Here is a 16756-nt window from a genome sequence, read left to right as displayed (position 1 = left end):
ACTTGGATACCCACGTTCCCAGCCACTGGATTGCTTGAGCCTCAGGAGCAAGACATCTTAGTTTCCACGTTTAGCCGCCCACATAACTGTAAGCTTTTACTGGAAAACTCTTCCAGTCTGGGACTTAAAACCAAAGGGGTCAAGACAACGGGAAGTATTATCTCCTCCCCCGGCCTCCCAGAGTCCCCTGCCCAGCCTCCCGCCTGTCCCCGTGCAAACCTGACTCCCTCTTAGCCCCGCCTCGCCGGTGGAGATACCCTGGCCCCGCCCCCGGAAGTCCCGCCTCTCTGTTCGCGGTTGTGCAGACGTTTACGGACCCGGAAGTGGCGAGAAGCCGAGGGAAGGTCACGCAGCTGACCGTAAGTTCCTCTTTTCTAATGTAAATCTGTGCTGCTCTGTCCCCCCTCTTCCGTCCTCAGGGTGTGGGAGTCACTAGGGACCTCTCACCCCAGCACCTGGCCCCCCCCGGCCACATAAGTCCCGACGGCGCCGCTCCAGGTCTGGGATCTTTTCCTTTGGGTCTGAAACCGGTCTGAGGCTAGTCTCTGCCCTTGGCTTTTCTACCTTCGGTCGCGGAGACTCCGCCATTCCTGATATTTTCCCTCATAAAACCCTTCACCCCCTCCGCCCCCGCCCGTGTAACGTCCCCTTCCGCGAGGTGGACTCGCGCCCCCAGCCTAGCCCTCTCGGCCCCTGGAGGGCAGCGCCTGCCGCCCCGCTCCCGTGAGGCCGCGTCCTCTCCCGGGTCCCGGGGTTCTGGGGAGCCCGGCCCTCTCCTGAGACCCCCTGCCTCCCAGCCCCTCTGTCCCAGCGTCCTCCTCAGGCCTGTCCTTCTGCTCCGCGGGCCTCCCCTTCGTAGTCAGCCCTTCCCCCACCCCTCGTAGGGGGAGGTGACCTGGGCCAGCCATGTGACATTTATGGTTCTTCCGTCCCATATTCCACCCTGCTGGAAAACTGGCTCTTTTGGTAGGAGGGCACCTTATTCAGTTTTCGTTCCTATAAATAACGTGGACGAGGGGTCAGGAAAGCCAAAGAATCAGTGAGTTTCAGAGAAATAAAAACTCTGAGAAGGAGAAAAGAATGAGGGCGAAAGAACGGGAACATAAAAGATGGCTGAGGACGTGCAAAGAGACAGTAAAAAGAAAGACATCCGAATAAAGGCATGGGAACAAAATAGAGAAATTTAAAAGCCAGATCTCCAGCGATTGGACCGCAACATAGGGAGCGGGGTCCTGGATCACCGGTAGGAGCGGGTAGCAGTGGTGAGGCAGTTCACAGAGAGTGAGGGAGAGGAGAAAACGTGGAACCTTGGCCTTCAGAGCATCTTAGTCCTGGGAGAGAAAAAGGCCAAAAGGTGAGAAAAAGCAGAGGGAGAGCGAGAGCGGGAAGGAAGCCCAGCCGCCTGGGGTGCCCGAGAGTGGAGAGGAAGGGATAGCATGGATAGAAGGGTGTAACCCGGAAGACTTGAGAGTCAGAGAGACCGTCCTCAGATGGATTTCTCTGCATTCAGTGTAGTTTGAAGAGAGTTTATGTCACTTTTGCACTCAGATCTCCATTGGTTCTCATTTGTCCTCCCCCAAATCCCGACTCCTTACTGTGGCTCCACAGCCCTGTGTCATCCTCCGGGCCCTGCCAGTGTCTCCAGGCTTATCCTGGGAGCTCACCCTGTTCTCAGGGATCACTCTGCTCAAGTTACATTCACCTTTTCTCTGTTTTCAAACACTGAAACCTATTCTGAGATCTCAGTTCCTGTTCTTACCTTTTGCCTTCAAGTCTCCATGGCTCAGGCCCTTTGTCCTCCCTCAGGTTTTAGCTCAGAGAGGTGTCTCTATTCCCTCCTGACAGTTTCTGTTATGATATCCAGGTTTCATTGCCTCTGTTTCAAAAGCCTCTGTTTCAGTCACCTTCAAGTGCCCTTCTCCATGGATTATTTGGAGCCTTTCCCATTCTCCCCCCATTGAAGGGCTCACAGTGTTCCTCTTCCTCCCAGGATGGCTGCAGCACCTCACTCTGGGGAGGTGATTAGATGCTGGGGCTGTGGGTTGGGGTGAACGGTCCTCAGGGGGGACCAAGGGAACAGGGTAGGTGATGCGGATGGTTCCCATATTTGTTCTGCACGTTTCAGCTCTCGTTGATCCTTACCCCGTGTGGCTACTGAATTGCTAAAAAGATGACTCAGAGATGTAGGGAGTCCTAAAAATCCCAGCAGAACTGGTGTCCTCATGCAGTGTCCTGAGGTGTCCCCATGTTAACTGTGCTGTGTCACTGCTGTGCTGTAGCCCCCAAGTGTTCCAGGCTGTGCGCATCCAGGGACCTGTTGCCACCTTGTTGGGAGCTTTGCCTTCAGTATTTCATCCGCTCAGAGTCGGGGATAGTGATCTCACTGTGCTGAGGGTGGGCAGAAGTCTGGAGCCTAAGGGGGCATGATGGTGGCCTCCCTCAAAGAGCTGAGGTATCTTTTAATTACCTGTGAGTGAGGAGAACAGGAGACAAGAAACTTGGGGACCGACTGTCTCTGAGACTTCCTCACTGAACTCAAATGCCTTTGTGACTGGTCTCCATCAGTTCCCCAACTGCTAGTAAGTTTTCCCAGGGGGGCCTGCTTCCTGACCGTCATACCCAATGTCCAGTGTCCTTTGGGTGGCAGCTTGTGTGTGTTCCTGTTGTGATGCCTTTGCTGAGAGGTCCTTGTGCCTTTTGCCCTGTTTCCCACGCTTGCGTGGAGGAGAGATGAAGAAATGAAGAAAGCGGAGGGGAGCCTGTGGGATCTGCAGACGGGACCTGGCAGCCAGTGTGGGCGTCAGGATGAGCCTAGTGAGCAGTGTGAGCGCCTGTCCCTTGTGGGCTCCAGGATGTGGGACTGAGAGCAAGGGATGTCTCAGTTTTGGCTGGAGCACCTGGAATGGGGTTCATGGGTGATTTGGGCATTCATTGCCTTGTCCTCAGGGGATGGATCTAGGGAGTTCCGCACAGCATCCACTTCGCAGATGACTTGTGTTGGATCTTTTGGCAGCTCAAGGATCATTGTACAATTTTTGGAGTTATATAGGAACAATTTCAGTGATCATTTTGTGTGTTCCCTCTGGTAATTTTTGTGTTCCCTCTGGTAATTTTTAGTATGTTAGGTTACAAATGAACAAAGCATGAGATGCACTTTGAAAGATACAAAAGGCAATTTGAAATTTTTTTTAAGAGATGTTGGGTTCTCACTGGAGCATGTCCATCACCAGAAACATCTTTCTTTTTATATGTAGTTTTTGGAGATGACAGTGTTTGGTCTGTGATCTCTGTAATGAAAATATTCTGTTTTGCGTTTAGTGGCTCCTTGAGTGTCTTCGTATGTATTTTTCCCTCCAGCATGATTTGTTACAGTTTGGAATGTTTTCTGGTATTTTATAGCCGGATGAGTGGAATATTAAGTGTTGTATGGACACTATATTGGCCCCCTGAGACTTTGTAAGTTAATTTGATTCCAAAAGGGAAATTTTGTATATCAACTTTAAATGGCTGGATGTTTGCATTAGGGACATTCTGCTAGGTGTGTGCCTGTGGACACAGCTTGAGGGACCATTAAGTTTTTTGATGTAGGAAAAGATTGTTCCCAGAATCAGAGGGCCAGCAACACCACAGGGATCTGAGTGCAGAGCTCATCCTTGGGAAGATGCAGGTACTGCCTTCTTGTTGCCCGTCAGTGCTGATTCCTGTACTGTCCTCTCCTCATCTGTCTCAAAATAGGTGTGCCCACGTGCGTGCGCGCGCGCACACACACACACACACACTCTCACACAAAAAACAAAGTAGAGGGAACCCTTGTGCTTTGTGGCTGGGAATGCAATGGTACAACTCGTTTTGAAACTAGTATGGAAGTTCCCAAATAAATTAGACATCGAACAGGCACACAGTGTGTGAAACCCACCTGTGTCTAGATCTCCAAGGGAAAGGAAATCTTTGTACTGAGGGAAATATTTTCAACATGTACATCTAATGTACCGTGAACTGACTACCATCAGTCATACTGTGTTACTATATAGTTGGAATTTGCTGAGAGCAGCACTAAGTGTTCTGAGCACACAGAAATAAAATACTAGTGAGTGATGGAAATGTAAATTACTTTATTGTGGTAATTATTACACAGTGTAGACATCTGTCAGATGCTCACTTTATGCACCTCATATGTACGCCATTGTTGTGCACCAGTTATACCTCAAGCTGGGAAAGAAAAAGAAAGTGGGAGGTGTGCTGGGCTCCCCTCGACCCAGGCTTCACATTAGGTCAGTCAGACATGTTTCGAATACATGGTTTTTATCTTCTGACCAGTTAGTCCCCTTCATATAGTCTGTGGGTTCCAACCTCAGTGATATTTAAGGGACCCCAGGTGATTCCAGTCTGGGTCCCTCACTTAGCATCCTGACTCTGAGTCCTCCCATCCTGAGGGCTGGGATCCGGGCTGAGGGGGAGGGGACTCTGCTCTGCGTGGGGATGGATCAGGGCCTGGTCTGTGACCTGAAGGGGGCTGTCGGGTCCAGCTGAGGCACCCACTGCTGCCATGTGGGTGAGGGTCTCACCAGGAGGGGATCGTGGTCTGAGGACAGTGTGGGAAACTCCCTTGTTGGTCTGTGTGTGGAGTTTCCTGATCCGAGTCCCTCCTATGACAGTGGGCAGCAGAGGACTGTCTGTTCCACGTGGTGAGGTCTCCCCTGTGTGTGTGGTTGTGGCACAGGGAGGGCTGTGTTGATTCTCAGCATTAAAGGACATTTTTCCAACTTTCAGGATTGACCTCTAAAGACTTGCCTTTCCTGAAGGAAAAGTCCAGAAGAGAAGGAAGAGCAAAAAAAGGAGTCAGGAATGGCTGTTTCTCAGGTAAAGTCATATTCTCACTGGATTCTCAGTCTGTCCTTCCTGAAAGGCCCTTTGGGCTCTCTAGTCCTGTCTGACTCTGCAGCGTCCTGCCTGACACCTGTACATCCACAGTCACCCAGGGCCCTCCCTCAGCGCCTGTCCTCCCCACTCAGACTCCACCCCCGGGACCCCGGGACCTGGAACGTGTGAAGCGGCTCCCCGGGCGGCGTCCTGGGCGGGCTTCACCCCCGTGGGTTGGAGACGCGGAGTCAGTGCTGTGGGGCAGCAGGGAGGGTTTAGGGGCCCATCTGGGTGCGCTGTGTGCTCTCTGTAAACCAGAGAAAGAAGCTGCATGGGGAAGTCAGGTAGTAATGTGCACAATACGTGGTAAAATGGGGAAATCAGACCAATTAGGGAAGATTTGTTCTGTGTTTTCTAAGAGAGTTGAGCTACACGACTGAGTCACAGACTTAAATCTTAATGACTGTGAACAGAGTGGAAAGCCAGAGACATCAGTGACACAGGGTGTTTTCTTCTGTCATCGATTTTTAACCGTGAAATAAACCTCACTCTCTGACATTTGGGAATTTTTTAAATTGCTTTCATCACCTTGTTTTTAAGAAGGTGTCTTTTCATTCTGTGGATTGTGTTCTTTGACACTCAGAAGTTTTTGCCTTTCATGCAGGAAGAGGCCCAGTTCCATCCTTCTGCTGGTAGATACCCAGTTTCTCAGCCCCATTTGTTGTTGACTCTGTCCTTTCGCCTTTGTGTCGTCTGGGCTCCCTTGTCTGTCCTGTTTACCTGTATTCACAGGGTAATTTCCGGTGTTCTACTCTGTTCCATTGATTATGCACTTTCATGTTGTTTGCCTTGAACTACTTTCAAGTTTTCTCAGGGAAACTTGTGTCAATGTACTTTTCATGCCTTTTCTGTTACTTAAGTTTTTGTTTCTTCAGTTCAGGAGCCCAGCCACCTTAGCTTATGTGTTTGCTGTGTCTTCCTCATTTTCTTCCTCAAGTGGAGTTTCTTAGTGTCTCTCTGATACTTCTCTTCTGTGAGATTGGAACAGATCTTCCTCCAGTGAGCTATCTTGTTGATAAAAAGTTCTCACCTATAAACATGTAGAGTAATAGTTAGCATATAGGAAGTATTCAGACACCTTTAGTCATTGTTCTTGCCATCATCTTCATAATTTAGTTTTGTATGAAGCCACTGTGGACGTTGTCATTTCTGAAGACACCACTCAGCCTGTAGCTCATCTAGATACTGAGTATCACTCAGTGTGTGACATGTAATATCTAACACTCCTGCATAGACAAGCCATTGTTGATTTTTATTTGTATTTATTTTGTGTATTTTCCCCTGAAATGAAAAATCCACATTGCTTGGAGGATATCATAATCTCTATGAAAAGGCATGAGAAATTAGAGTTGGAGACCCAGAATTTAATCCCAATACCTTTCCACGGATCTGTCAGAACACACACTTCAGCTGACTTGATCCTCACCCCTCTCTCCTCTTCTCATCTTGTGTGCAAATAAGAGCTCTTCTCATGGGGATACTTGGTGAAATGTGTTTTCATTTCACGGACAGTTGACCTTCGAGGACGTGGCCATCGAGTTCTCCCAGGAGGAGTGGGAGTGCCTGGACCCTGCTCAGAGGGCCTTGTACAGGGACGTGATGCTGGAGACCTGCAGGAACCTGCTGTCCCTGGGTGAGGAGAACTGCCATCCAGATGTTGCGATCTTCCCTTGGGTGTCTTTGCATTTTCCCTGTGTGCTCCTTGGGAGCCTGTGTTTTGCTTGACTAATCTGCAATCTCTGTTGACTCAGACATGAAAAGCTTCACAGCCTGGCACCAGGAGTTTGAAAGTACTTTTTCATGAGACAATCTGCTTACTTCATGGAACATCAGAGGTTGTTCCAGAGCTTTTGTATGTATCAAGCTTAACGGCAGACTTTCCAGTTTTCTTCTCCAGAGCTTTTGAGTTAGCACTTCTAGGAGGTCAGCTACATTTCTGCATATTATACTGTCCCTGTGTATTCAGAAGGAGGCAGACAGTGGCTAAAATTTTGAAATATTTTTCTAGATCCATTGGTAATGTCCTTAATCCTCAGCTGAACAGATAAGTAAGAGTCTGGAAAAGTCACAGCAAATCGTATTTTTTCTTATGTAAGGGAATTTCTGTTTCTCATCTGAATGTTTTACCACTTTGTAGTAAGAGAAAGAGCCCTGGGCTGTGAAGTGTGAAGTGAATGCCTTTGGTGGTGGATCGATGTGTGAACACTGGTCAGACCTCAGAAGGGCAGAGAAGCCTTGTTATTAAATAGTACTTGAGGTGGGGAGGGTGTCGCTCAAGTGGTAGAGCGCATGCTTAGCATGCATGGGGTCCTGGGTTCACTCCCCAGCACCTCCTCCAAAAATAAGTGAATAAGTAAACCTAGCTACTTCCCCACCCAAAAAAATGTTTTTTAAAGATAGTGTTTGGGAAACTCTCCCCTCCTCAGAGACTTCTGTGGGAATATAGATGTTTACTCATTACTGTAAACTCTCAGAGGAAATTTTTTTCTCTGTAACTTACCCTTCTGTAAACTGTGTTCTTTCATCCTTCAGTGGTGCTGCGGCTCCACCAGAGACAAAGTATCATGATCTACATGCTGTCATGTGGCTCCTGTGAACTTGTTACTTGACTTTGAGGAGTGTGGGGCAGGCTCTGTTTTCGAGGTCTCTCACCCCTCATACCTCCTTCAGGGTAGGATTCCACTGGATGCTCTGATCTCAGTGCATGTAGATCAAAGCTGTTGCCTCCAAACTCCAATCCCCGGACCTTGCCCAGTTCCCTCCCGGTTGGCTGTTCTTAGAAGACCTAATCACAAAATGGGAACACACTGCCTGCTGTTTGATCCCACCTGCCACCTCAGACCTGCGTGGAGCTGTCTCAGGCCCCATCTGCTTGTTGCCATCCCTCAGCCATTGCTCTTTTCCTGCTTTTCCCACACAGGTCAGGGCTGTGGTAGCCGCCGGGTGGATTGGATCTTCTGTAATTATTACTTAGGATGAGTATAAGGGCAGTGGACAGAGATGCTCTTTTTCATCCCCCGTCCCTGGTCGGGTGGGCGTGGGTCCCTCAGGCCCGGCTCCGCGTCGGTGCGCGGAGGGAGCGTGGCTTCCTCGCAGGGTCCTGCGACGTCCGACCCACCTGTCTTGTATTTTGTTGGGTCTGTGCTGCTCAGCCTAGTCGTGAAACGTCTACTCTTCCTATTTTCTTCCTCTCCTACGTTTGCGTGATTATTCCTCTGAAATTTGCTTTTGATATACGTAGTCCTAAAGCCTGAGATTTTATCCAGTTTCCTTGCTGTGATGGGGTGCCCTGAGTTAATGGACAACCTCTGGCCAACTCTATGGAGTGAGGTTACTGGGTAACGGAGAATTTTGGAGGAGAATACTTCCCCTCATATGTTACAGTATTTTTCTGCCGTGTGTAGCAACCCGCACTTGAAGCTGCTTAGTGGAGCGGTCAGCGTGTCCCACCACGCGAGGCCGGAAGCAGCAGGAGAAGCGGGAGGGTGGGGCTCAGCGGTAGAGCGCTGCTTAGCTTGCACCGGGCCCTGGGTTCAGTCCCCGGTACCTCCTCCAGAAGTAAATAAATAAATAGAACTAATTACCTCCCCTGCAAAAAAAAAACAAATTGAAAAAAAATTTTTAAGTATCAGGAGAGCCAGACTTGTAAGTCTTTTTAATTTTTTTTGTTTGCTTTTGAGGAACGTCACAAATTCATGTCTCAAGGGCTCTGTGACAGTGCTCTCACACCTCGTAACGACCACGCCCTTTCAGTCTCCGTAGGTGGTATGAGGATTTCTCCTGGGGACCAAGTTCACAGCTTCCTATTTGTGAGGCTGTTGAGTAAAGTGTTAGTGACGGCATATTCTTTGTCACCTGCGTGTGCCTTTGTTCATTCTACCTCGGCGCCTAATTTTGAAGCATCTTTGAGAAGGTTTATGAAGTGGAGTGATACCTTCCATAATGAACCATCATTTGTTTTAATAAACTATCCTTGCGCCATTGAGTGGTCCTCACTGCCTTGTGGAACTTCATGTAATCAGAAATGCAAGAGTTTATTTCTGACGTCCATGCTCTGTTCCACTGGTCTCTCTGTCTGTCTTTATGCCAGTACCACACGGCTTTGAGTAGTTCAGCTTTGTAGTAATTTTGACATAATTGTGAAGCCTCTAGGTTTGTTCCTTTTTACCTTATTTTTGCGATCAAGGATACTGTGAGATTGTATATAAATCTTAGGATGGATTAATCTGTTTGTTCAAGAAACAGTATTGGGGTTTTATAAGGATGGTGTTGACTCTGGATCGCTTTGGGTAGTATTGACATCTTGAGAATATTGACTTCCAGTGCATGAACTTGAGATAATCACTGCATTAATTTGTATATTTTCTAATATTTTTTAATGCTTTGTTTTTAGTTTACATTGTACAAGTCTTTCCCTTGTTATATAAGGTTATTTCAAGAATTTTATTTCTTTTTTGATGGTAAATGGAGTTATTTTCTAAATTTCATTTTTGATTTTTTCAGTGTTAATGTATATAAACACAATTGAATTTTGCTTGCTGATTTTATATCTTGTAATTTTTCTGAGTTCCTTCATCATTTCTAGCAACTTTTTTGCAGATCCTTCGTGGTATTCTACATATTAGATCATGTTGTTTCTCAAAAGAGATCATTAATCTCTTTTTCTGCCTATGTATTCTTGCTAGGACTTCTAGTAATATGTTTTTAGAAACAGTGAGAGCAGATATCCTTGTCTTGTTCCTGATCTTAGAGGAAAAGCTTCTAAGTCATTCACCGTTGTATGAGTGTGATGTTAGCCATCACTGTTAACATAGATCCTTAATGCTGAGGAATGTTTTTGTTTCTACTTTATTGGATCCTTTTATCACAACGTGCTGTTATCTTTTATCAACTGCTTTTTCTGTATCAGTTAAGATGTTAATCCGATTCTTTTCTTTCATTTTGTTAACATGCTGCTTTATTTAACATTGTTAGATTTTCATATATTGAACCATCCTTGTATTTCAGAAATATATCCCCATTACTTATACAATTTTTTTAATGTCCTGTTGAGTTCACATGACTATTATTTTGTTGGTGATTTTTGCATCATTCTTGGTTAGAAATTTTAGTCTCTGGTTTTCTTGTAGTGCCATTATTTGGCTTTTGTATTAGAATAATTCTGACCTCACAGGGAGAATTTGGAACTTTTCCCTTCAGTTTTTTGGGAAAGAGTTGAAGGAAGGTGGGTTTTAATTGTTTTTAAATGTTGAGTAGAATTCTGCAGTGCAGCTATGTGGCTTTTTAAGTTGAATGGTTTTTGATTAGTGATTCGGGGTCTTTACAAGTTACAGTGCTGTTAGATGGCTTAGAATAGTGCATTTTTTTCCTTTATCGAAGTAGAGTTGGATCACAGTGTGTCACAGCATACAGCATAATGTTTGAGTGGTACGTATACATACCTGTATCCGTCTTCATATTCTTTCTCATTGTAGGTTACTACAGAATATTGAATAAAGTTCCCTGTGCTATACAGTGTAAACTTGTTTATCTATTTTATATATACTAGTCAGTATCTGCAAATCTTGAACTCCTAATTTATCCCTTCCTGCCCCCTTCCCCCTGGGTAACCAGAAGATTGTTTTCTATTTCTGAGTCTGTTTACTTTTTGTACATAAGTTCATTTCTGTCTTTTTTTTTTTTTAAAGATTCCACATATAAGTGATATCATATGGTATTTTTCTTTCTCTTTCTGGCTTATTTCACTTAGTATGACAATCTCTCCAGGTCCATCCATGTTGCTGCAAATGATATTATTTTATTATTTTTTAAGAATAGTGCATTTTTTATAATGAAGACCGAAAAGATACTATTATATACAAAGATACATTCATATTCTGTCATGTTGGTTATGACATCCCTTTGTTTACATTATATCTTGTATGCATTTCTGTTGCAGTTGGTTCTGATTAGCATTGTTTCTGACCCTATGAATAAATTTACAAATTGCTTACTCTTTATTCCATATATTTTGGAGCCAATGAACTGGATATTTCATGGCACTGCCTCGGTAGGGAATTGCTCTGCTTATTCACTGTTATCATAATTGGAGAATATTTCATTTATTAGTATTTAATTTTGATTCACAGATGATGGTCACACAGAATGGTTTATGCTTATTTATGGGTATATTATTTTATAGAAGGTATTTTTTAAAATATTTTGTTTTTCAAAAAATTGTTTTGCCATATTCTTCATTTTCATTATGCTATATTTCTTTCCCAGTTTTTAAGGGCCACTCATTTGTGTTCAGTAGATATGCTAGTTTTGGATTATTTAGTGCTACACTATATTGTCTGTTCTTTAGCATTTACTTATAAGTATGAAAAATATGTGTGTAATATAATATTCTTTTCTCAGTTATGAGAGAGCAGTATGTCTAATGGTATGTGCTTTGGTGTCGTGGTGGAAAACTACACTTTCTTTGACAGCTAACAGAATCTTGTTTAATGTGAGTGTTTCATCATAGGTTGTTTGAAACTAGGGTGCCCTAAATTTATTTCAATTATCTCTGATCACTTTTTCTTTAGTTCAAGAATTCTATTCCTTTTGTGTTCCTAAAATTTATAAAATCATGGTACATAGTTTCGTAACTCTGGTATAATTACTTGTTTCAGTGTAATATCATGTGTGTAAGATGAAACATTCATTTATAAATTCTGATGAATAAAATACTTACAGTTCTTTTTATGTTGTAGATATGTCAGAAGTACATGTGATCAAGAAATTACAACTAAAAGCAAGCACTGATAGAGGAGAACTATTCCAAACAGCGATGTTGGCAGGACATGAAAGGAATAAAATAAAACACTTTTACCTCAGGAGCATCCGAGAAAATACATATGACTTTGAGTCACAGCAGACAGATGAGGCAGGAAATTACAACGCAATGAGTGTAACCCATAAGAAAAACCTTACTGATAAGAGAGATCAACATGAAAGTATTGCAGGAATCAAGCCTGTGGATAAAGGGCCTGCATTAAGCTCTCTGGACAACCTGCATATTTTTAAAAGTGAGGAGAAAATTGATGAGTTTAATCAAGCCAACAAGAGTATCAATAATTGTGCCTCATTTTTACCACTTCCAGGAATTTCTTCTAGTATCCAGACCAACATTCGTAACATACGTGGCAATGGTTTTATGCATCCTTTAATACTAACACAAGACCAGAAAGCACGCAGAGAAAGACCTTATAAATGTAATCAGTGTGGCAAAGCCTTTGTTCAGGGATCATACCTCAGTAGACACCAGATCGTCCACACAGGAGAGAAATTACATAAATGTGATGTATGTGAAAAAGTCTTTAGTCGAAATTCCTACCTTGCAGTTCATCAGAGAATTCATACCGGAGAGAAACCTTACAAATGTAATGAGTGTGGAAAGGCCTTTAGGCAAAAAGGAACCCTTGGAGGTCATCAGAGAATTCATACTGGAGAGAAACCTTACAAATGTAACGAGTGTGGGAAAACCTTTAATCATGGCTCCCACCTCACGAAACATCAGAGAATGCATACAGGAGCAAAACCATATCAGTGTGATGTATGTGGGAAAGTCTTTAGTCGAAATTCATCCCTTGCAGTTCATCAGAGAATTCACACTGGAGAGAAGCCTTATAGATGTATTGCATGTGGCAAAACCTTTCACGAGGGCTCAAGCCTCAGGAGTCATCAGTTAATCCATACAGGAGAAAAATTACATAAATGTGTTGTATGTGGCAGAGTCTTTAGTCATCGTTCAAACTTTACAAGACATCAGAGAATTCATACTGGAGAGAAACCTTACAAATGTAATGAGTGTGGCAAGGTCTTTCGTCAAAAAGCAACCCTTGTAAGTCATCAGAGAATTCATACTTAGGAGAAACCTTTCAAAAGGAAAGGGTGTTGAAAAGCCTTTACTCAGATCTCAATCCTCACTACACATCAGGAAATAAATACAAAGGGGAAACCATATTAATGTGACGTATGTGGGAAGGTCTTCATTCAAAATTGGTACATTAAGTTTATGCGAGATTTATCCTGGGGAGAAATGGTGGACATGTCATGAGTGTGGCAAAGCCTCACCATCAGATAATCCATAATGGACAGAAATTGTAGAAATGTAACGAACGTCTCAGTGTCTTCAGTCAAAATTCATACCTCAGGGTCCACCAACAACTTTGTAAATCAATTGGAGTTCAAAAAAAAGGAATCCACCAGGGAATTCATACTGGAAAGAAAGTTTACAAATGTAGTAAGTATGGCAAATCCTACTTTGAAGCCTAACTTACCCTCAGGTAATCCAGGCTGCTGAGGGATTTTAGGCATCCATTTTAGCAGATATCCACACTTTAGGCTTCCAGGGTATCCTAGAAGGAAAGCAGGTAAATGTGTGTAGTATGACCAGGACTTTGGGTAAGGAATGCATTCACAAAATAATTCATTCTGGAGATTACCTCACACGTGCCCTGAACGGGGAGAACCTTTACTGAGGGCTCACTTCTCACCAGTCATCAGGTAGTCCATATGGGACAGAACATTACTGATGTACTGAATGTAGCAAAGCTTTTGTGTTGTGCCTTAAATGGAGGGTTCACCAAATACTTCATACTTAAAAATGCTATGAGTATGGCACAGTTTCAGATTGTTACTCAGTTGTCAGTAGATATCAGATTATTTATTCTGGAGAGAAACCACACAAATGAAATGTGTGTGGCAAGGGCTTTACCCAAAGGTCACAGGTTAGGGATTATACTGGAGAGAGATCTTTCAGATGCAATGGGCATGACAGAACTTTTTCCTTGACTTCAAGTATTAGGCAACAGGAGGAGAATCTTCTCTTCTGTTGAACAGAAATCATACAAATTAATGAGCAGAGTTTTTATTTAGGCCTCTCAATGTGCTGGACTCCTCAGTACACATCTTTAGGAGAAACTGCACAAAGTAGTATGTGGGCTAAAGCTTGCAGCTGGAGAGCGAAGCTCTGGAACAGAGAGGACTTCTTTTGGAGAGCAGCATTTCCAATCTACTGAATGTTGTAAAAATTTCCGCCAAGAATCCACATGACTCATTGTGCTCATTATGTTCAGGGTTCTGGTCCATGGATAGGTCACAGTGGGTTACAGGACTGAAAGCTCTACCTCAGCTGACTGAACAGAGCAGGCAGGACATTAAGGGCCTGGGCTTTTCATGGGAGGAGAGGGACCAGTTACTAGGGACTGAGTATGTGTTGTGAGCAATGCGCGGGAAAAGTTGGTCAGTTTCTCCATTGCACGGGAGTAGCTGTTGTACATATCTATGTTCCATGAAAACTTAGTCTTACTCTTTGAAATCCAAGGGAGAGCTGTTATGAGAGGAACATTTAACTGAAAAAAACAAAATTGAGGGGCGGGTTTAGCTGAGCGGCAGAGTGTAGACTTAGCATGCACAAGGCTCTGGGTTCAATCCCCAGTACCTGCATTAAAATAAATAAGTAAACCTAATTACCCACCCCCAAACAAACAAAAGAAATTTAAAAAGGAGAAAATTCCAAAATCGTGGATGTATGTGCATGATTGATATTTAATTGCTGCCATTACCTCTTACTACGGTTTAACTCAAAATGTACCCTAGGTCCCCTGTCTTGATTAATAAAGTTTATTATTTTTTATAACCCTCGGTGAACCATGGTCCTCTGAACAACAGTTTTATTCCACCTTGGTACTTTATAACGGAAGCTAAACGTGCACCATTAGGCATTCAGGGTTGAAAGAATCTGTACCAGTTTCTTTCCTTGATAGAATCAAAAACATACAATTTGGTGATTAGACACTCATAATTTATCCTTGAGTTATTCTCTCCAAACTCTGCTCCAGAATATTTTTGTGGCTTTAATCAAAGTACCATAGAAGTACATTTCAGACTGTTTCTAGTAAAGTACAAAAAGTTAACAAAGTAAATTTAAAGACCTACTTGGCTTTCTGGAGTGATTCATGAATCAGGGTGCACTCCATCTAGGAAATAAAGAGATACTCAGAGGACCTGTACAAAATGGAAAGTTTTTGTAGGTAGCAACCAGGCAGAGAGAAAAGTATTACCAACAGAGAAAATTCCTTTATGCAATGTTACCTTTCGCTGGGGGAGAGAGGGCAAAGATGCTGCCTTGTAGATTACCTCACAAGTGTTGAAATCCAGAGTGACTGGTTTAAGGTCACATTCCTGGGAGGGGTCAAACAATTAAGTCTTGGGTTGCGTGCTGGGGTCAAGGGATTCCTTCCTGGGTCTGTTTTACTTTTTTTGAACACTCCCTAAAGCCTGCTCCACATTCATGAATATGTAGCACGTGAATGTAGTGCTTCCTGTTCTTAATTGTACCCAAAGAAAACCATGCACGCAGCTGGATTTACATGATGCGAAAATAAGAACATAGTAAGCATATACAAAATATAAGAAAATTAAAATTTTGCAAATCTCTTTTTTGTTCTTGAGTCAGTGAAATAATTTGAAAAGATACATGTTCGTGAGTTTTCTCTTACAAATGAATAATATATAATGGGAACTTTTTTATTAGCAATTGCTATTTTCTTAGCAGTCTTGAGGTAATGTGGAGTGATTCCAACCACTTCAGCATTTTTCAGATATTCTGGTGTTTTGCTTTTCATGTTAATTTTAGAATTATCTTGTTTGTGGCTACAAAAAATCTTGATTGGAAATGCATTAAACCTGTAGATCAAATTGGATTAATACTGTTTCTATGTTGTGCCTTCCAATCAATGAATTTTATGTGTTTCTCTAAAAGTTTAATGAATATGGTATGTTTCTCTAGGATGACCTACATAAAAAGGTCATGTTTAATTTTTTTCACTATTATTTTGTTCATTTTCAGCAAAAAGTCCATATATTTTTAGATTTACACATTTTTCTTTTTTTGAGGCTTCACACGTGGTATTACATTTTGAATTTCAATTTCTGCGATGCTAGTATATAAAATTGCAATACATTTTTAAACGTTGTTCTTGTATCCTGCCACCTTCCAAATTAGGCTTTTTCTAGAAATCTGTGGGGATTCTTTTGATTTTGTACATACATCATTTCATTAAATTTCCTATTTCTGTAACAAATTACCACCAATTGAGAGCCTTAAGCAAATATATTCTCTTCTGATTCGGAGGTCAGAAATGTAAAATGAGTCCAGTGCAAAGCACTGTGTTCCTTCTGGATACTCCATATCAAAATTTGTTTCTTTGTCTTTCCTGGATCCCAGAGGCCACATAATCTTTTGCCTCTTGGTCCGTTTCCTCCTTCTTTTAAGGCAGCAAGGTAGCCTCATAAAATCCTTCTTTATCTCTGTTGACATGCTTCCATTACATCATCAATTTCTACATGAGTCAAACTTAACCTGCCTTTTTCTTATGAAGACCGTTGCGATTATATCAGATTCACTACCATTGTTCAATAAAATCTCCTATGTCTATTTCTCATTCTACTTTGTAATACAGAGACAAGTCCAGCTCTTCTTTCCTTAAAGAGCCTAAATTAACTCTACTTTCAGGAAGTGTTCCTGGATCCACCACGGCCCCACAGCAACGGCTTGGAGAACCGCGTTCCCAACCACTGAATTGGTGTTGAGTCTCACGATCCATGCACGCGAGCAACAACTTTTTACTGCAACCGTTGTTGTTAAGAGGAAACATCTTAGTCTCCGACATAAATGCCCACAGAAGTGTAAGCTTTTACCTCAAAACTGCAACAGACTGTAACTTGAAAGAAGCGGGTAAAGGTACAGGGACGCACCATCCCCTGCCCGCCCCTGCCCCGCCCTCCAGCTCTATCTGGGTTCCCT

At 43.1% G+C, this 16756-nt stretch overlaps 1 protein-coding gene across 2 annotated transcripts; it reads left to right on the top strand.

Moving 5' to 3' along the window:
- Nucleotides 1-302: 302 nt before the first annotated feature.
- On the top strand, nucleotides 303-16709 carry LOC135318446 (zinc finger protein 347-like). 2 transcript variants are annotated; one of them, XR_004138563.2, is made up of 5 exons: nucleotides 303-359; nucleotides 4771-4860; nucleotides 6433-6553; nucleotides 11658-13189; nucleotides 16466-16542. XR_004138563.2 is itself a non-coding variant. In XM_064489799.1 (5 exons), the coding sequence occupies exons 2-5, from the start codon at nucleotides 4846-4848 to the stop codon at nucleotides 16529-16531; spliced, it is 1332 nt and encodes a 443-aa protein (XP_064345869.1). In that variant the 5' UTR covers nucleotides 303-359; nucleotides 4771-4845; the 3' UTR covers nucleotides 16532-16709. The 2 variants fall into 2 exon arrangements, 1 of the variants encoding a protein (XP_064345869.1); XM_064489799.1 differs by having other exon boundaries at nucleotides 11658-12787; nucleotides 16466-16709.
- Nucleotides 16710-16756: the final 47 nt, after the last annotated feature.

Source organism: Camelus dromedarius, chromosome 9, assembly GCF_036321535.1.
Source record: "Camelus dromedarius isolate mCamDro1 chromosome 9, mCamDro1.pat, whole genome shotgun sequence".
In the NCBI taxonomy this organism is placed as follows: domain Eukaryota; kingdom Metazoa; phylum Chordata; class Mammalia; order Artiodactyla; family Camelidae; genus Camelus; species Camelus dromedarius.
Note: the sequence above shows the minus strand (reverse complement) of the source record. Positions and strands in the feature narration are given on the sequence as shown.